Raw genomic sequence first — 19,447 nt, forward strand, 5'->3', positions numbered from 1 at the left:
ATTTATTCCAGCAGGAACAGAAAGCATGCAAGAGAAAGCATGCAGAAATAATAATAAAAAGCACACACACTCACTAAATTAGAAAAGGAGAAATGGTGCATGAAATACAAATACGTCTCTTACTGCCTTATTAAATAATGTATTCTTTTTATTTTCCTCTTCCTGCCTATCTAAATGTCAATCACAGAGGAACAGGCAGTTGATCAATATTCATGCTGCTTCCTGGAAAGGTTATGTACAGGATTACTGCTGTGTGAGCGCTGTTTTCCTGCCTCCTGCAAGCCACACGCTGTTTTAAATCATACCGACAGGTTAGTACGGCTCTGCCCAGGTTTGCAGAAAATCTCATGGGCATTGCATTGACCCACGACCTTGTCCTATTCTGCCAATGCCTATATTTTAGTAGCATGTCTTTAGTGCTGTGATATAGTGAAACAGACAGCATTGCTATTAACACCAAGCTGAAAACGGTGCCAATTATTTTACAATGCATTGCATATATACACAGTATAATGTAAAATAATCAGCATTTTTCTCAGCTTTGTGTCATAAAGCCTGTATGCATGACCGGCTATATTCCTTAAAACACAGATAAAAAGTACAGGGACCTGAATACTAAAATAGATTTAGGTTTCAGTTTCTTCCTAATCTCAAACTATTATGATTCTTTCCAGTTCTATATATTATTAACGTTCTTAATCTTTCACTTTAGTGAGAGGTAATAAATACTGGCACTACAAAACCCCTTCATTTCATTTACTTTAAAGCCACCCTCCCTCTAAGCCACCTTTCTTCTGATTGGCTGCCCCTAACAAAGAGAAGGTTTGAAAAGGAGGTGGGCCTGAGTGTCTGAGATGATATTCAAGACATCCCATATTACTGACATTATGTAAAGAGCATGAAGTAAACTGCTAAATGAAGACTATTCTTGCCAGTATATTTTGAAAAACCCTCACTTTATATTCACCATAATAATACATTTTTGTTACTGCTGTAAATCACTGCTTATGTAGTTTGTATTATTAATAAACACACAAAGAAATTAAATCATATATTAAATCATATGGTATATATTGCTCTCTTGTCCTGGTTTTATTTCCACAGTTTACAGTGTGCATGTTAAATCAATCTCTCATTCCCACTTCTCCCTCCTGGACAAATCTAATCTATACAAACACACCACTGTAGAAGCAGCAAAAGATGCAGATGAAACACATTAATCCTTGTTGGGACCGTTTTCTCCTGGTGCTCATATCATAAATTACAATTAAATTCTCCCCCTAATCAAGCTTTGATTCTTCACCATAGCTTGCAATATCCAAAAATGTCACTGAGCTAAATGTTGTATCTTGACAGCCTCTAGGGTCGCTGTTGGGGCCCTTGGGTGACCTAACATTCCTTTGGAGTAGGCACAAGTAATACACTGACAAATGTCAATCGAGGTCCGGGCTTCTCTGCTTAGGCTGCCGCCCATGCAACTAGAGTTTGTTTTTTTTTGTTTTGTTTTTTTTATCAGACAGTTTGGCATCATCTGCATAAAGACACATTCTATTGATGGTAGTGTTAACAGAGACATTGGGGTTGCTGGTGGCTTAATGCTTTTTATGGTTAGGTGAAAGAATGGAAAACTTAGTGTAGACTACTTCAAAATTTTATGAGGCAAAAAAATGAGTTATTGAGTTTGTGGAACGAAAACAGGATTGTACTGTATAGAATAAGTCATTGAGCTTTTGTCTCAGTTAGACCTTACAACCTGGGAGCTTTAACCTCCCCTGCATAAGGCACTTTGATCTAAACCTGGAGCTGAATACAATCTCATTTTTCATCTTTTCGTCTTACATTAACAAGATCAATCACTCTTCATGTCTTCAGAAGAGAATGTGGTTTGTTTGATGTGCTGTAATAGTCAGCCCCCACCTTCCCTTCTCCTTCCGTTGCCTCTACAGCAACTTCAACAGAAGCTGAACCAACTAATTAGAAGGCACAGAAAGTCAATTATGATAATAGTTTCCCTTTTCTGGGGGAGGTGGGAAGTCAGCAAATCCAGCTACTCTTATTGCACTTCTTTGACATACTGTTATATATATTTTATTTAGGATTCATTTAGATGTGCAAATTGGTTTCTGAAGTACAGAGGGCAAGCGGGGTAGAGAAGAAGCCCTTTTAAGAAATGAAGCGCTGGTTCCAAAGCTTCGGCAGGGAGTTGAGCAAAGTGATGATGAAGGAAGGGTAAACCTAGCGTCAGGAGACCACAGGAATCCCTCTTATTCATGCAGCAGCTGAGCTTCAGGGAATCTCCCAGCCTCATTATTAAAGTGTGTATGAGTATTTGCAGAAGCTCACACAACAGTGGAGCTCTTGCTTGAAAGCCTCTGCTTATCCACTCTACTCGCCTCCCTTCTTCATCTTCTTTTTAGATCAGATCACTCCAGGGAAGCAATGTCATGCTTCATTCATCAAGACGCCTCTCCCTCTGTCCTTAATCCATCTGTCTTTTTTTTTTAAAGGGAGCGCTTGACTATAAAAAGTTTGTGTCACTGGTATGGAACGAAGCAGATGTCTAAGCTGGGGATTGCATTTACTGGTCAGCTGTTTTTTGTGCCAGTGAGACTGGCAAACCAAGGAATGAAAGCTCTGGGCCACTGTGAGGCTAAGCTATATATATATGTATATATAACATACAACCCTAATTCTAAATAAGTTAGGATGCTGTCTACAATGTAAACCAATAACTTATAAATCTCATAAAGCCACATTTAACCCCAACTCTCACAACAGACCATAGAAAACATATAAAATGTTTAAATTAAGAACATTTGAAATTTCAAGAAAAATGTTATCTAATTTTGAATTTAATGGCAGCTACACGTCAGACCGGGCAAGTTTAGCACTGCGTAGCATTCAGTATCTTGCACACAGAGATTTGCTATAGATGATGAGATATTCTTTGCTGTTTCACATTGTGCGACAAATGCTGTTTTTTCCAGAGTAGTGAACCCATTTTTATTTCAGACAATCTTTGCCTCTCTAAGATGCACTTTTTTATATCCAATCATGTTCTCAAAAGGTTGATTCTGTTCATCTGGACGTAGTGTTTTCAGTGGGAGAAACGTATATTGCTACGTCCAGATGAACAGAATCAACCTTTGGAGATTTACTTACCTGGATGATTGAGAATGCATCAAGACATCCAGTTATGTTGCTGACCTGTTGCCGAACTAATCGAATTAGTTGGAAAGTGTTGCTCCAGCTGTCTTTTTAGTACCACTTACTTAACCTACTTCCAAACATTTTTGAGATGCGTTGCTCATATAAAATTTTAAATTAGCACCCTTTTTTTTTTTTATGAAATAGTAACATTTATGAGTTTAAACATTTGATATGACATCAGGACTGGATCCTTTGGGTCTCAGTCCATGGATGGGATTTTCATAGACTTATTGCAGTGCTTGGTTGGATTAAAGTCTGGTCAAAGATTTGGACTCTTTGAATGGATCAACAATGCAACAAAGTGTTGTCAAGGAGTTCTATTGTTATTGTTGTTGGTCTGCAACAAAGTTTATGTGGATTTTATGTGTCCAAGTAATATCCACGATTGACAGCAACAACGCTCTTCCAGAGAAAAATTTCACTCTGAGATGATCAGTGTTATAATCTTATTGGTCTGGTGTCAATATCCTCGGTGCACTTTCGGTATGCCTTTTTGAAGATGTTTTAAAAGGGTACAGATTTTTTTTTTTTTTTTTTAAAGAAAGCCAGAGGCAGCATACTCTAATTAACCACAAGTTTAACTGACTATGGTGGAAACTATTAGTATGTTAAACAGTCATAATTTCAGAAAAAAAATCCACATTTCCAGGTAGTACTGTGGCTTTTAAGAAAGTAGGGCATAGCAGTAGTGACAAATTTCAAATGGCCATGGGGTTTAGCAGACAGTCAGTGATACTTATTTTCATTGTGCTCTATACATAGATGCTACTCAGGCATACAACTTCATTTCACCATTGCTTTGCAGCACTTTCATTTCCTGCAGTATTTCCTTCACTTTAAAGATTGCCCCCGATGCACCAGCTCATTTCAGAAATGGACCCTATTTGTAGTTCTCCCTCATATGACGCCAGCTCATAACTGCGTTGCACTCGCAGATTCATGTCTGTACCGCCTTCCCCGAGCCCATATGGAGATGAAAAAGAGCCAGGCCTTTTTACTTGAGCTCGGTAGCCACCATTAAATTGACTGGGTTGACCCCGTGGCATGAAATTAAGGAGCTGAGGCCCATTGAGCAGCCCAGCTGATAGAGGCAGAGGATAATAAATCCAGCGGAGGGAGGTTAAAAAGGAGGGAGGAGGGGATGGATGTGGCAGACCATGTAGCCTCAGGGACACACCACATCCCTTTATTAGAATAGCTATTTTCGCCCTCCCTTTTCACAACCAGTCCACTCATTGAGCAGAAGCACCAACATGCGCGCGCATTAAAAAACTCTGTCATGTCTGTTTGAGCTCTCTCACTTTGCTCTTTCATAATATGGGAAATAGAGCCAATGATATGTGCAGCATGGAGTCATATTTGCACAGAGAACTGTGTGCCCGCAGCCCCGGCTCTCAGACCTGAAGCCTGTTCATTCATATTAAAGACAAAAAAAGCAGACTATTGAACTTTTGTTGGGGGATATTTTCCACTGCTGATTCAGTGTTGTCAAAGCATAATTTATCAATTATTATGTACCACAGACTTTTAATGTATGTGTTTTTTTGTGCACAAAATGTTGTAACACACACACACAAATGAAATTGAGTTGAGACAAATTACAAATTACAAAGGATTTGTAAATTTTGATCTCCTCCATACCTGCTTCATGCCCTGGAGGATGGGACTGTGGCCCCCCACACCCTCTAGCAGATCATTACATTAAGGAACCTTTTAAATACAAGCGCGCTCATGCTCACAGGTGTACACACAGGTGATCACACACACAAACTACACCCTTTTTGGCTCCTACCTCAAAGCACACTGTGCGCTGTCGATCTTACGTGCTGCACAATAATGTTTAATATTAAGTATTTAGTGTTATATTCCCATATATCATTGTGATGTTGTTTATTCTATTACTCTCGTTTTCTTCTGCTTGTTTTCTTTTTTCTTTCTCAACAGGTGATCCAGGTGATCGATATATGTATTTTTTGTCTGCTTATTTTGTTGGTTTTTGTTTTTTGCCCTTTATCCCCGTCCCTCTTCTCCGCTGTTTTTTTTTTGTTTTGTTTTGTTTTGTTTTTTCCCCCCTCTTTCTTTCTCCCTTTTCTTTTCCCCTGTCCCGTATCTAGCAAGTAAAAAAAATAAAATAAAATAAAATAAAATAAACAATAAAAGGTAAATCAAATGGACCATTACGGCAAGGCTGGGATGGTCCATTTGGTAAAGTAAATCCGTTGGGCATCTTTCTTCGCCTTTAGACAATAATTCTGATGGCAAAAGAACCAAACGGGACAGGTTTAAAAAAAAAAAAAAAAAAAAAAAAAAATTACAAAGGAAATGTTCATCATTTATGGTGATTTGTTTTGTGAAGACTGTTCCAAAGGCAGAAACATACAAGCCCTAACTGTGTACTATGATGTATACAGTGCGTTTATGTGGCTTTCTTTGCTTGAACAGTGAATATGTCTTTGCTTGTCCTCCCATGTGAGTGACAGTGGCATGGAAAAGCACGAGGAGAGCAGGAGGGACTGCAAGATAAACCACAAAGTTGGCAGAGTTTCATGCAATCCAATGCAACGCTGGCGCAAAGGGAGCGCGTTTTCTGAGGGCTTTTCATAACCCTCGCCGTTATGAATTACTGCTTATGTAATCATCTGCTCTCTGCTAAGGTCTGCCTGGCTGCCCTTCAAGCATCCACACTGGCCCGTGCATCAAGAAATAAGAAAAGGGCTGGAAAATGATGTGACGACAGATCTGAAAACCGCAAGCATCCACTGCTGTCAAACACAAAAGACGCTGCTAAGATGCTGCATAACAGTGCTGCTTAAACGGTTTTGTAGCTTCTATACAGCCTACACATAACGAGAGGAAGAAGCCCTTGAAAAGCCATTTTTTTTAAATGAAAACACATGAAAAGTCCACAAAAACAGAGATCCACAGTTCTGTGTGCGTCACTCTTTAGTGGGTAATACATCCGTTCATTTCTTAATTGATCTATAAGGTCTGGTTGCCTGCCTATCTCTGTAATTATTAGAAGATACTCAGCTTATGCAGATTTAATTGTTTTGGCTTAAGCTCAAAGTTATAATCCTGCTGTGATTATAGTGAAATTTAACCCTACCACTTTTATTGCCATCTGTTCATTTTGACTCAATGTCGTGTTTCCTTTCACTCCTACAGGATTTTGAAGACGCAGTCGCTCGAATGGTATTACAATAATGTGAAGAGTCGCTTCAAGAGGTTCGGCAGCGCCAAGGTTTTGAAGACTCTGTACAGAAAGCACATCATCGAGAGAGGAACGTTCTCTGATCTTCCAGGTAAGTACATTCCTGCATATTATGAGGCTTTTTTATTGCCATATATTTTTTTAACCCTGTGATTATTCCCTTCGGCATCATTTTGATTTCAGATACCATCTTTCTTTGGCAGCGTCTGCATCTCGCTGTGATTAAAGCAGTTTTGCTGGAAAGATGATCAAAAAAATTGAGATTCTTGGTTTTGGCCAGACATTAAGAGTAAACGCAGCCAAGCTCACTTGATTGCTCATTAGTCCGCGTTGTTAAATGGTCACTCGCTTTGTTTCACGTGTTTTTGCCGTCTCGTGTAATGGGTTGCCTAATTGTTTTGTCATCGGTAACAAAGGTTTTGTCACACACATGCACATCTTCAGCTCACGCGAAACTCGCCGCTGCGCATCCTTTGACTCTTCTTTTGTTGTTTTGAGAAATCTAGTCTCTCAAATGACTCTCTTGGTTTTGTTGAAAATACTTCTGCACCTATGAACTGGCCTTTCGTGCAAGTGGGTGAGTCACTGCTGCTGCTGCTGGTGCTCACGAGTGTTGGAGTTGGTAATGGTCATGGTTAAGCTACCCTCCGGAAAAGTCCTGCCACCTAATCTCAGGTTCAGGTCATTTTGCTTCTTGTATATACCAACAGATTTTTATTTTTTTTCTCCCAGCCTTCCTCTGCTTCACGTAACATTGTTTTGACCGGGCTGCACCATGATCGGGCTGCACCCTGTGGCTGACAACAAGGCATTATTTCATATCCTGGTACATGGGATTAAATGGAGGAAAAGAACACAGAGGGGATAAATCAGGTCAGAGTTGAGGCACGATTAGATGAGCTTGAGATGTTTAGGGAATACATCAAGTTTATTTTGTCTGAAATTTCTAAAGTGATTTCCGAGGCACAATGAATATAACAACCAGAAGGAATTATATCTGCAACTATGTAACGCACACAGTAGAGGACTTTAGCTATAGTACAACAGCCTGCGATGCAACTTACATTAATTATTACTGTGGCGTTATTGTTGTTTCCTTTTAATGGGATTGGCCAAATTCTGCATGACAAAGATCTAAAAGTATGATGTCCAGAGAAACGATTACATGTCTAATGTCTATATGTCTAATAACATGGTGAGAATTCAGTTTAGCAACTATATGGTCTTATTAAAAGCAATAAAATGCTGGTTTTTAAAGCTTGATCGCACAGCTTTGATGGGACTGTTTTGTTTTTACATCTGCACCCTGCGCATCAATCTTAATCTTAAAAAAACAAAACTAAGTATGCAGTTACTCAGTGGCTTCCACGCATTTTTGACATTTTGCAGTTCATTTCTATCATTTTCACAGTAGGGTGTCCTTCTGGGAGAAGTACAAAGCTTTCATGGTTTTTATTTTTTTGGTTGTTGTGACTGTAGCTTTTATTTTGGTGTGTGAGTGGACAAAATGATCATCCTTGTAAACCTCTAGTTGTTTGATTTCCTCTCCACTTCTCTCCCCTGTAATCATCGATCCTCCTCCCCATTCTGCTTGCACTGGGTCCTCTCCTCTCCTCCATCTGGGGAGGAGGAGGAGGGATTATGTGACTCTGCTCATGGTCTTCCAGCTTGCCTGAACCAACCAGTAGATTACACCGCTTCCAATTCTCAAATACCCACTCACACCCACTCCCAGTAACTGGCTAACGGACTGCCCATATGATATGGATATGCTGTGACGTGTGCAGGCCGTTCAGGTTCTTTGTGTGTGTCTGGATATTAGTGACTTGTACAGGAGAGCTGTGGATGTCCTCGCTGTCAGAGGTTATATTTCATTTTTGTGTTTGTATTAAATATATTATCATTCATCCTGCATCCACCCCCTTTGTGTTCTGTCAAAATAACTCAAAAGATATTTTAAAAAAATGGTCAAAAGACAGAGCTAAAGCTGAGAAAAGTAAGGGCTTTGACTTTAAGAAAATTGCTCCTAAAACCTCCTTTTTGGCTGCTAATAATTAAATATGTAAAGTGTTTTGACAAGTTTATAAAGGAAACAGATTAACACGATTTACATCAGAACTGCTGAGCTTTAACTTCAACAGAATAATAAGATCAGCAAGTAAATCAGCAATAGATTGCGGTGGGTGGTGGTGGGGGGATCAATTATAAAGATGTTGCTCATTAACAAGCCGATGTTGCACCATCTCATTTGGTCTGTTTTGCTTCGAGAAAAATAAGTTTTTGTTATGTAGCCCAGAAACTCCGCCAGAATGTTAATAATCTCTTTTCTTCGTGCATACAGAAAAGCGGCCTCATAAACCATCCCTGGCTATATGTGAAGTATAGTCTGCTTTCATAGAAAAGAGTGTTAAATATTTCATCACCGAGGGGCCACTGAAAGTGAAATCAGTTCCACATGAGTGTGAAATGTCAGCTGCCATGACGGCCGGTGGGAGTGATGTGACTGTTCTACATCTATCGTGTTTCCAAAGAGAGAGTGCGACCTTCTCTTTGAGGACAAAGAGAAGGTCACGCAAGGAACAGAACATTCTCTTTGTGCTTTCACGTCCATGTTTTCCTGTTGAAGGCAGCGATGCTCCTTTGTGGCGATAGTCTGTGTGTGCACACAAGGATATGAGTGCTGCTCTCCGTGATCAATGTGGCGCCTGGGGACTTTTTCGCATTAAGAATGGATGAAGTGTTGGTGACCACGTTCTCTGAAGACGAGCAAATCGCATATCAGTGACGACAGATAGAAGACTTAAAGGGAATCATCCATCCGTCTATTTTCTCAGAACTGATCCAAGTGTCTGATTAAGTGGATCGGCAGATGCAAAGCACTAATCTGGATGTGTGTTAAATTAGTAATTAATGCTTTTGATGGGGAATATAGCATCAAATTAAAAGAAGTGTGTGCAGCGGTTGTTTTTAATTGTGCATTAGTCTCTCTTAAACAGTTTAGTATTAAACTCTTAGCCTGCAGCGAATAAGAGCCTACATGTCAACAAACTGAGGCTATTAGATGTGACAGAAAACAGCAGAGATATGGTATAGTGTCATGGCAAGAGGCTAGAGGGGAAAGCACTTCTTTCTCTTATGCACACAGAGCACATGACAGAGTATGAATCCATTTAAATTTTAATACTGATATGAAATATCAAGAATTAGTTCCAAGCTGGCATCAACGCAGGAGTACAAAACTGCTGATGCCAAGGTTGGAAACACTAACAACAGCGTGGGAGGGGGCCCACAGATTCTGTCTTCGGTCATTTTCTTCCCACTGAAATGACCTGAACTGTGGTGCTACGTAATCATTGATTCTCAAACCTGTCGAAACAACACTGGCCACCTCTATGATGGGATAAGAGGATTCCTGTGTTCTGGATCTATCTGGCTGGGGCCTTTCTGTCTGCACAGGCACCTTCATCAATTCAGTTAAGTTCAATTCAGTTTTATTTATATAGCACCAGCAGGAATAGTCACTTCAAGGTGCTTGATATTGTAAGGTAAAGACCCTACAGTAATACAGAGAAAACACCAACATTTAAACAACGCCCTTTGAGCAATCACTTGGCGACAGTGGGAAGGAAAAACTCTGAAGAAATCTCCGATAGGCTCAGGGAGGGGCCTATCAGATGGTCTGCTGTAACTGGTTGGGGGTGATGTGAGGAAGTCAGGACAAAAGACACACTGCAGAGGACAGCCAAAGATGAATAATAAGTAAAGATTAAATGGAGAGTAGTGTGTGAAGAGCAAATGACCATCATCAGTCCCTGACATCATTGTCCAGCGGCACAACCCTAATGTAATGCTATTGAGCTTGACGTGCTGGTACGGTAATCAACTTTTTTGTAGCTGGAGCACAGCTAGGTGTTTGGTTATACATAATAAAGATGTCTGTCATCTAAATTGTGGCATCTTGCTAGTACCTTGTCAAACAGAGTCATTCAAACTTCTAAATTAGTTTAATGTAAGCCACTTGTCTGCTTTGGAGCTTAGGAAATTAAAATGCTTGTATCTGATGGTGTTAGTAGGTTGTTCTTCCTGTTGAGTTGCTGTTGAGCAGTCGAACAGGTGTGCTTAAAAAAGTGGCTGCCTACTTTAAATAAATATTGTTCCATGTTCATGTCTTTTGCAAAAGCTGTGCTTCTTTCTAAAATCTATTTCTGTTCCACTGTGGTAAACTGGTTTAAGTGCAGTAGCCAATGTTGGATATTGGCCATTGGCAATTTTTTTTTATAACAGATTAGCTTTGGATTAAATATCTCCATCACAATGTAATGTTTATAGATATCTCCCTGCCTCTCCAGTCTCATTTTATGGTATAACATCATAAAATTTGCCATGAAACGCAGCGCAGTGAGTTGGTTATAAAAGATCAAGAGCAGGAATGGTGAATTTTTTTTCTGACACTTAAATCTCATTCATTTCAAATGGAGGATTACTGATGTCCTACTTTTCTCCTGCCTTTTGTGTTTGCTGTCACATCCCTTCAATTGCTCGGGAGGCTTACCTATCGAGGAAGGTGACAGTGACTTGAGAAATCCTCCGGCATCGTATCACCTTCAGTTCTCAGTAGTGAGAAAGTTGAGGGAGAGAGGAGCAGGAGTGTGAGTAAACCTGATGTAACTCCAAATGTTTGATGTGTAGCTGCAAACATTTGTGCAAATCTTTCTCTTAGGAGTCTCTTTTTTTTTTCTTTTATTTTTCTCATTCTTTTGAATGTGATGCATATTGTAAAACTGGATTCACACAATTCACATGTGGTGATAAAAAGCTTCAGCGCAGCTACAATAATACAGAATGTGTTTCCATGCAAACAGCAGATTGCTTTCAAATACAATGCTTTACCTTGGCTCAGCTTTTATTTTATGTGCTCATGAGGCAACTTCTTTTAAATGCTGCTGAACGAGGTCTGGTCTGATCCATTTCTGTCCACTGACTGATTAGAGTCTCAACCTTCAGCACTGAACTGCTATGCAGTAGGTTACATGTAGCTTATCTACTGAGTCACTGACAGGACAATGTGAACAGTGACCTTGAGTCTGTCTTCATGCTGTTCTGCTAAAATAGTGCAGAAGAAGAGAAATGTAGTAACAAAACCCAAGGACCTCCTGGATCATTTTTATATATATTTTTTATTTTTAAGAGATTTGTCCTCATTTGAGACCTTCTTTTGCACCTTTTATGATAAAGCTATTCCACCAGACAGTCATGGAAATCATTTATTGGCATTTGTGGGATCTTTTCTTTTGATTGGCTGGGCTCTATGAGCTGAAAGCTTGGTGACTCTTAGTACAGTGCTCTGTATGTGTGCAAAGATGAGGGCAAAATGTTAACCGGGAGCCTAGAGCTACTGACGTTTAAAGCAAACAACTACAAGGCTTGGACTTTTAGTGGTGTCAACAAGTCAGCTGCATCTGTTGGCATTCATTTAGATACAGTATGTGTGTGTGTTGATGCACTGAAAGGTCTGATCTTTAGCCCCACCTTGTATTATTTCTAGTAGTTTTTCTACATCCCACTCCTCTTTTCAACTACTCCTACACTAATGTCTAACCTCTTAAGATTTTCTGCCATAATGTTTGTTTTTATCTTTTTCTTTCATGCAGTGCTTTGTGTGGGATTAATGTTTTCTTCTTCTCCCAAATGAGCATTTTCGCTGACTCGGGGCTGCATTCTTGGGTCATTAAACAGCATTGTTCGTGACCTGTTTCCTGCATTAGAAAGATTAGTCCAATCGGCTGCTTGCTTCAAGTCATCAAGTCAGTCCTTTTAAGTAATTATGGTCTGCAGGTGGCTTTGGATGCTTTTCAGAAGTGAAAAAAAAATTTGAAAGCTGCAGTTAATTAGTGGAAACATTTTTCTCCTTCATTTTACTGCTCGCCGCCATCATTTGAACTTTAAAAGCCGTGTTTGCCCCGATACTAATTAATTTCTCATCACGCATGAACCCACACGCTTCCCGGTGCTAGAAGCCCCACCTGGATGAAGTTATTTCATCAAACACCCTACATCGTGTGTCTTACATTTCATGATAGATTTAAATGACTTTGACATAATCTCAAATAAGGATGAGTAAAACGCCAAATTCTCACAGAAATTAAAGAGATAAATAAACGTTACTTTTCTTCACTACCTAGGCTTTCATGATGTGAACAGACACTCTGTCAGTTAAGCCATTGTTCTGAGGACTTTGTTTATGAGACTGTATGTGCTGCCAGATGCTGCATAGTAATTGAAAGGAAACGGCCTAGACTCTCCTCCTCCTCCTCCTCCTGCTGCCGCTGCTGCTGGCACTTCAGGAATGCTCTAAGTGGAGCTTTATTGGCTCATTTATTCATGCACCCTTACTCTCTTTTGTTTCCTCTGTCTTTCCACATAGTCTGTTTTATTACACTCTATTTATTTCAATCAACATAACCCAAATTGTTTATGAGAGCATGCAGTTCCGCTTGCTTTTGTAATCAATATTTTTATTCCAACACAGCAGAGAATTTGGATTTCTGCTGCACGCAGTGGCCTATTAAACCATATTATTCAATATCCGTACACAGTTTTATTCTTGTAAGACCATGCATGAACTAGATTAAGTTCTTCATCTAATTGTAATGCCTTAAAATTTAATAAAATCTGACTCTACACTGCTTCTGTCTTATATATGGAGCATTATAGAGGTTGGAGATTGAAGCACTCTAGAAGGACAAGGAGGTTCTTGAGCAATATGCTAGCTACATCCATCAGCTTGTTAAGGTTGTAGGCATAGACGTCCTGTGGGCGAAATCCAGAAATCAGTGTGTTCACAGTGGCGTATGCCTTAGCAAATATATTATTTACTATTTTTGCAATCTTACTTTAGTGTGTTTGCTCATAAATCAGTCATAAATCACTATCAGCGTTGTAGCATGGTAACATTTTCAGTCAGCAGTCTCCGGGGGCAACATACTTTGCATATTTAAACGTCATCAGCAGGGTCGCCAACTCACGCTTTTCACATGGGACACTTGCTCTGAGCCTCTGGCTTATTCTCACACTGCCATTGACAACACTCAGCAAATGTTGCCTCATTTGGTTGTATTAATTCAGCCTTTGGAGCTGAAGATGTATGATGCACACTGCAGCCTCTCAGACAGACAGTGTTTCTGTGTGGACTCTGTATCCTCCTTCATGTGTCAACATGTGTTTCCACAAACACGCCAAAGCTATAAATTATACAGTAAACTGCTCTCAACTGGTCAGTTAGAAAAGTCAATAACAATGCTAGTTCTGTCTGTGCAGTTGTAATTTGAAGCGCCTGTGTAGTTAACTGGTTACACATACTGTGGAGTTATAGTACTACATACTAGCCTATGTAGTGTATTGTATTTATCCATTATACACTATATGGACAAAAGCATTGGAACACACCTCTTAATCTTTGCATTTCAGTCCCTAGCTGTTTAGTGTACCTTCACAAACATGTATAAAAGAATTAGCAGAATGTAGCAGCCTGGATGCAGGACTCGGCAGAAAGAGGTGAACTTAACTTTGTTGCTGGCAAAAGACCATGAAAACAAGAAACTATCATTTTAATTTATAACTATAATAGGGCGGTGTAGGAACTGATTGAAAGACTGACAACAAGCTAAACTGACTGACAGACTGAACATCACAAACACAAGACAAGGGACTATCAAAATAAAACAGGAAGTAACACACACATACTGAGAACCAGACTATGACACGCGCACTTGGCAAAACAGGGATATTGACAGCCAGAGAGACATGGGAACACGAATGGGGAGACAGGAAAGGATCACAAAAGGAAAATGAACTAGAATATAGGCAGGCTACAAACAGAGGATATAATACATGACCAAGGAATTCTACTACAAGACAGTAAGGAACCAAATTCAAAGAAAAAACCTTCCGGTCTAAAAGTCAGATAACATAATAACCAATACAGAAGCATAAAGACAGATATAAGATACAAAACAAATATACAGACATACTGTATGATCATTATAGTATGATGATGATGATAATAGTGCATCTGACTCCTAATCTGCATCACTTTTTTTTTGGTATTGTGCTCTCCAGTTCAGTTCAAATTGGGTAAAAAATTTTGCACTTCTTCCATATGGAAAGGTTACTTGGGGAAAATACCTTACACCACATGACTCATTTTTCAGCAGTGTTTATTCATACTTATTATGCAGGTATGTAGAGATTTGTGAATGAATGAACAAAAGCAGCGATTTCAGACGTAGCCTATATTTTAGTGTCTCATAGCACAAAATGAGAATAAAACACCTCCAAGGATTTAAAAAGGATTTTAAGTGACAAATGTGCATCGTTGTTTTTCATTCTGTCAGAGGTCAGTACATTGACTTACATCCATTTCCTGGAGATTTACTCCAACCCTAAAAATAACTACTAGTAAAGCTAACCTTAGCCTAAATCTCAGCTTTCCCCAAACATTTAAACAACCTTCAAATATAACGATTTTCAGTATGGGGTGGATTTGTCCCCTTAAGGAAATGTAATGATGGATATCAGTGTCATTCTGAGCAAGCTAATGACTCTGTTGTGTCCTATTACCCAGTAGCCACAAAGCTGCTTTGGACATGTGACTCATTGATGAGCAGAAGAATGGAAAATAAAACAATGGTGTGGTAAACCCTCTTTGGCAGTCACTATGATTATACAAATGCTGCAAAGCTTAGTGATATGAATAATTTCACAACATCTAATTATTTTTGGCATCAAAAATATCAGAAGCAATGATGTTCTTTATTTAAAACGGACATGCAGGTATATATTTTATTTAAAAATTGTCCAGCTAACTGTGTCGTTCATTTAAACTCTTTGTTTTGTTTTCACGGCTCTTCCAGACTTAATTGCAAGCTGCAGCAGGCGACTCTTTCCGTGAAACAAGCTTTGAAATATTAATGTAGGTTAAAAATCAAGCATACACTACCCAGCCAATCACCATTTGCTGAAAACATTACCAACTTTGCTGGTGAGCAGAGTAGAGTATTACAAATGGAGTAAGACAGATATATTGTTCAACGGTCGGTGAGGGGAATGCTAAATAAGCAACTGTTTGCCAACACATTTGCTGTATTCACTTTATTATGCGATAAGTCAATTTTGTGTTTGCAGCTCGTCGCGAGTGGAGGCGCTTTTTGTTAAATTTGTAAAGTGCTCGTCGGTGATGAATATACGCTGAATAAACGACAGCGTGCTCCAGGCTGCTTCCATTAAGGTTAAGAAAGATTTTCATCCTCTGTGTCTACGTGCAGTTCCACCCACTTTCCTACCAGTCAGTGTGTGTCTGTGTGATTCTTGTGAGGCGTGTCACTTTCTGTGACAGCGGTCTTTTCTGTGTCTATATTGTCCTGAGCAGCTGCAGGTAATTTCCCCCACCTATTGTCTCCTTCCACACTGTCAGAAACTATAATTCAGCTCTAACCAAGCGAGAACAGTACCGCTCTGTTGGACTCTGTGTGAGTCAAGGTGAGACAACTTTGGAAGAGGAAAGGAGGTGTGGAGCGTGTAATAGTTTGGGGGCTTGTTATACCTTACTGCAACTGGGAGAACTGGGCTTACAGGTGGACATGCACGAGGCAGCGCAAAATCTATTGCAACTCCTCAAAGTAGAGTGAGGCAAACGCGACTTTAAAGCAGTGCGCAGAGGCATGTTCAACATTGTTTTTTCTGAAAGAAGTAATATAGCAGTTTAGAGTTCCTGGCTTTCGGGCTCTGCACTATAATGTTGCAGAGCTTTGACAAACAGTAGTTCATCTTGCAGTAGAGTTGGACTAGTACAGCACGGCTGACAGCTGGCTCTGTTACTGCTGCTCTCATGGGGGAATGGAGAAAATGCTGTTTCTGTAATTTTGATGGATTTGTTTTTTTGTTTACTTGGCTTCCTTTTTTCATCCGTGGGACCCATTAAACCCGCACTGAAAGCCTTTTATAAGACATATTGCTGCTCCTTGCAAAATGTACATATTCAGGGGAGATATCAACCTTTCATCCAATAGAAACACTGGAGTGTGAAAGAGTGATGGCTCTGTAACGGTTTGCCTGTTTTCTTGGCAGTGTTGCAGTTAGCTGTGGCAGAGATCAGTGGCAGACTTGCACCAAACCATCGGGCACATTCTGCTGCTTCTGTGTATTTAGTCAGTGACAGCAGCCCGTCCAACAGGAGCAGCATCGGGGCTAGATTAACGGCAGAAGCTATAGGAGACGGGCCAAGAGTGGGAATCATGGAATTTAGTCTTGCTTGTGGGTTTTGTTAGCAGCAGGGGCTGAAATGTTGGGACAAAGCCTAGGCTTTGAGTAGAAGTTTGGTTTTTGTTTTGGCTCCGGGTGCTAAGTGGAAACAAGCTGAAGTGAAAACCAAAGATGGAAAAAGAGCCAGGATTCATGTTTGAGAAGGACTTATATCAGAGGCTAAGTTGGAAATTCACCCAGAGAGCTCTCTGGTGTCATCAGACAGTTTGTCTTCTTAAAATCTGCATGTCCACGTGCTCCCTTTTCATTTTTTTTTAACAGCTAGATTGATGTGAAAGGCCACAATAAATGGGAACCGCAGGGGAGATATCTAACAGGAGTTAATGGGCCACTAAGGGAATATTTGGTTTTGAAGGCGGGCATATAGTAACTACTACTCTTTCTCTGGGGTTTCACAGCTCTTTAAGTAGACCTGTCAAATTTCCATCTTGAGTTACAGTAACGTCCCTTTTGCTGTAACTCTAGATTTTAGGAATTTGCTCAAAAAAGATAACTGCACAAATATAGCACAGACTCACAAGAGATTTGGCCTGAATTAGACACAAAACACACACAGGAAAAACAACACACCACTGCACTGTGATGCTTAAGAGAAAGTGTCCTTGGTGAGCAAAAACATGTCATTTGTTTGAAAGGCAAAGGGAATTATCAGATGAATTGTCATTTTCTTTCAACTGTCATCTTATTTTTGTTTATTTCTTTTTCTTTTTTTTTTAAACATCACAATTGGGAAATGGCACCGAGTCGAAGAAGCGAAACAATACAAATTGACAAGATGACAAAAGTGCAGTTGGGAATCCAGTTGACGAGAGTAGAAAAAGAGGTCTTGGTGACATTGGCAGTGTAACCTACTTTTAACGTGGTGACAGAACAGAAAAAAAAGCATGCGGCGATTATATTATCTGGAATGATACACGCAGGATATTTGAAGTTCTGTGACAGGCTGTGTTTGAAAGCTTTTATCTGAAGGCTTCGTTTCACGGCCTCTGTATTTCAGAAAGCAGCGTTCACGAGGGAAGCAACGACAACGATGGCAGCGTCTGCGGCAGTGACTCCGCCTTCTACAAGCAGAGCGAAGGTGAGGGATGCGGTGATGGGAGGGCACTGCAGATGGGTAATTCCAGCCACAGGTAGAATCAGCATGCTTGTGCTTTTCTATATCCCCTGGATGCAAATGCAAATAAACCTCCTTACATGCAAAAGTGCACATAAATAAAATTCTCGCCCTGCGCTCACCACAGACAGCAGATTTTCTTGTGGATGCTTATTATATTTACACGTACGCTTTCATAAATGGATAAATATGCTAACAAGATATGCGGCTGACAATAAACAAACCCAATTTTGTTTGTTTACTGGTAATTATCTGCTGTTTGTGCAGTGATCAAGATCTGCCATTTAGATAATGTCAGCTTCTAAAAGGCCCACGCAGAAAAAAATACCATATGCTTAATGTGTGTGTGTGTGTATTTGTGTTTATAGGTGTGTCAGAAATGCCAACAAAACTGCGCTCTTTTATGATGATTTAAAGCAAGGGTAAAATAATCGTAGTATGAGTCAAATTGAGGGTCGTTGTACACATTAAATAAAATTGTTTGAAAGGATGTTTGTATTTCAGCATCCTAGCAACATCAGCACTAAGCAGGCACTAAATAGGAACTAGAAGGAGAAAGAGCGTATTTCTCCCATATTACCTTGCCTTCGATGGATCCCTGTTAAGTCTAGCATTTTGAATAATATCTTGAATAATCAGTCCCCATCTTAACTTTTAGACCTCATAGTATCATATCACCACAATAGAGCACTTCGCTCTCAGACTGCTAGTTTACTTGTGGCTCCTAGGGTATTTAAATGTAGAATGGGAGGCAGAGTCGACAGCTTTCAGGACTCTCTTCTGTGGAACCAGCTCCCAGTTTGGATTTGGGAGACAGACTGTGTTTAAGATTAAGCTTAAAACTTCCTTTTTGATAAAGGAGATAGAACTAGATCAGGTGACCCTGAAAACCTACCTTAATTATGCACCAATGGTCTCAGGCTGCTCCCATTAAACACTTAGCATTTCTTCTTCACTCACTCTTTTTCACTCTTTTTTGTGTTTCTACACCACTGTGTTTAACCATTAGCTATTATAATTACATTCAGGACAGAAGGCACCCTTCCACAGTCCCTTCCCTTGTGCCCAACAGGTCACAGCAGATGGCGCCAGTTTCTTCTTGTTAAAAGGAGTTTTTCCTTCCCACTGTTGCCAACCAATTGCTCGTAGAGGGTTGTCCGATTGCTGGGGTTTTCTCTGTATTATTGCAGGGTCTTTACCTTACAATAGAAAGCACCTGTCTAATTTCAATGGCACTGCTGCTGCAATAGTTAGAAACTAAAATTTGTGCAAAAAGGTCAAATAAGGTAATTTAGGGCTCTAGGAAACTATGAATGTCTGTAGGAAATTTCAGGAAATATTCATTTAAATGCGTTATATGGACCAAAGTATTAGGCCACACCTCTAAATCTTTGGATTCAGGTCTTTTCAGTCCCATTGCCGCTAGCCATGCAGTGCGCCTTTACAAACATTTAAAAAATTCGGTCGTTTAAAGACTGAATTTGAGCGTGGTTTGTGTAAAGTTAATTAAGCGGTGTCTATGTCTCTCTGTGCAGAGTGCTGATGGACTTCATAAAAGTCTCTGACGCTTTGCTTACTCAATAACAGCATAG

General features: G+C 39.8%; 1 protein-coding gene across 2 annotated transcripts in view; it reads left to right on the plus strand.

Annotated features, from left to right (window-relative positions):
- myripb (myosin VIIA and Rab interacting protein b) overlaps positions 1-19,447 on the plus strand; it is a 118,322-nt gene that overhangs the window by 82,012 nt on the left and 16,863 nt on the right. For both annotated transcript variants that reach the window (XM_063483788.1, XM_063483789.1), the window contains exons 4-5: positions 6,376-6,512; positions 17,739-17,819. In XM_063483788.1, coding sequence (XP_063339858.1) covers positions 6,376-6,512; positions 17,739-17,819 — 218 coding nt within the window. The remainder of the gene's footprint in view (positions 1-6,375; positions 6,513-17,738; positions 17,820-19,447) is intronic.

The sequence above is a fragment of the Pelmatolapia mariae genome, linkage group LG9 (assembly GCF_036321145.2).
Source record: "Pelmatolapia mariae isolate MD_Pm_ZW linkage group LG9, Pm_UMD_F_2, whole genome shotgun sequence".
Lineage (NCBI taxonomy): Eukaryota > Metazoa > Chordata > Actinopteri > Cichliformes > Cichlidae > Pelmatolapia > Pelmatolapia mariae.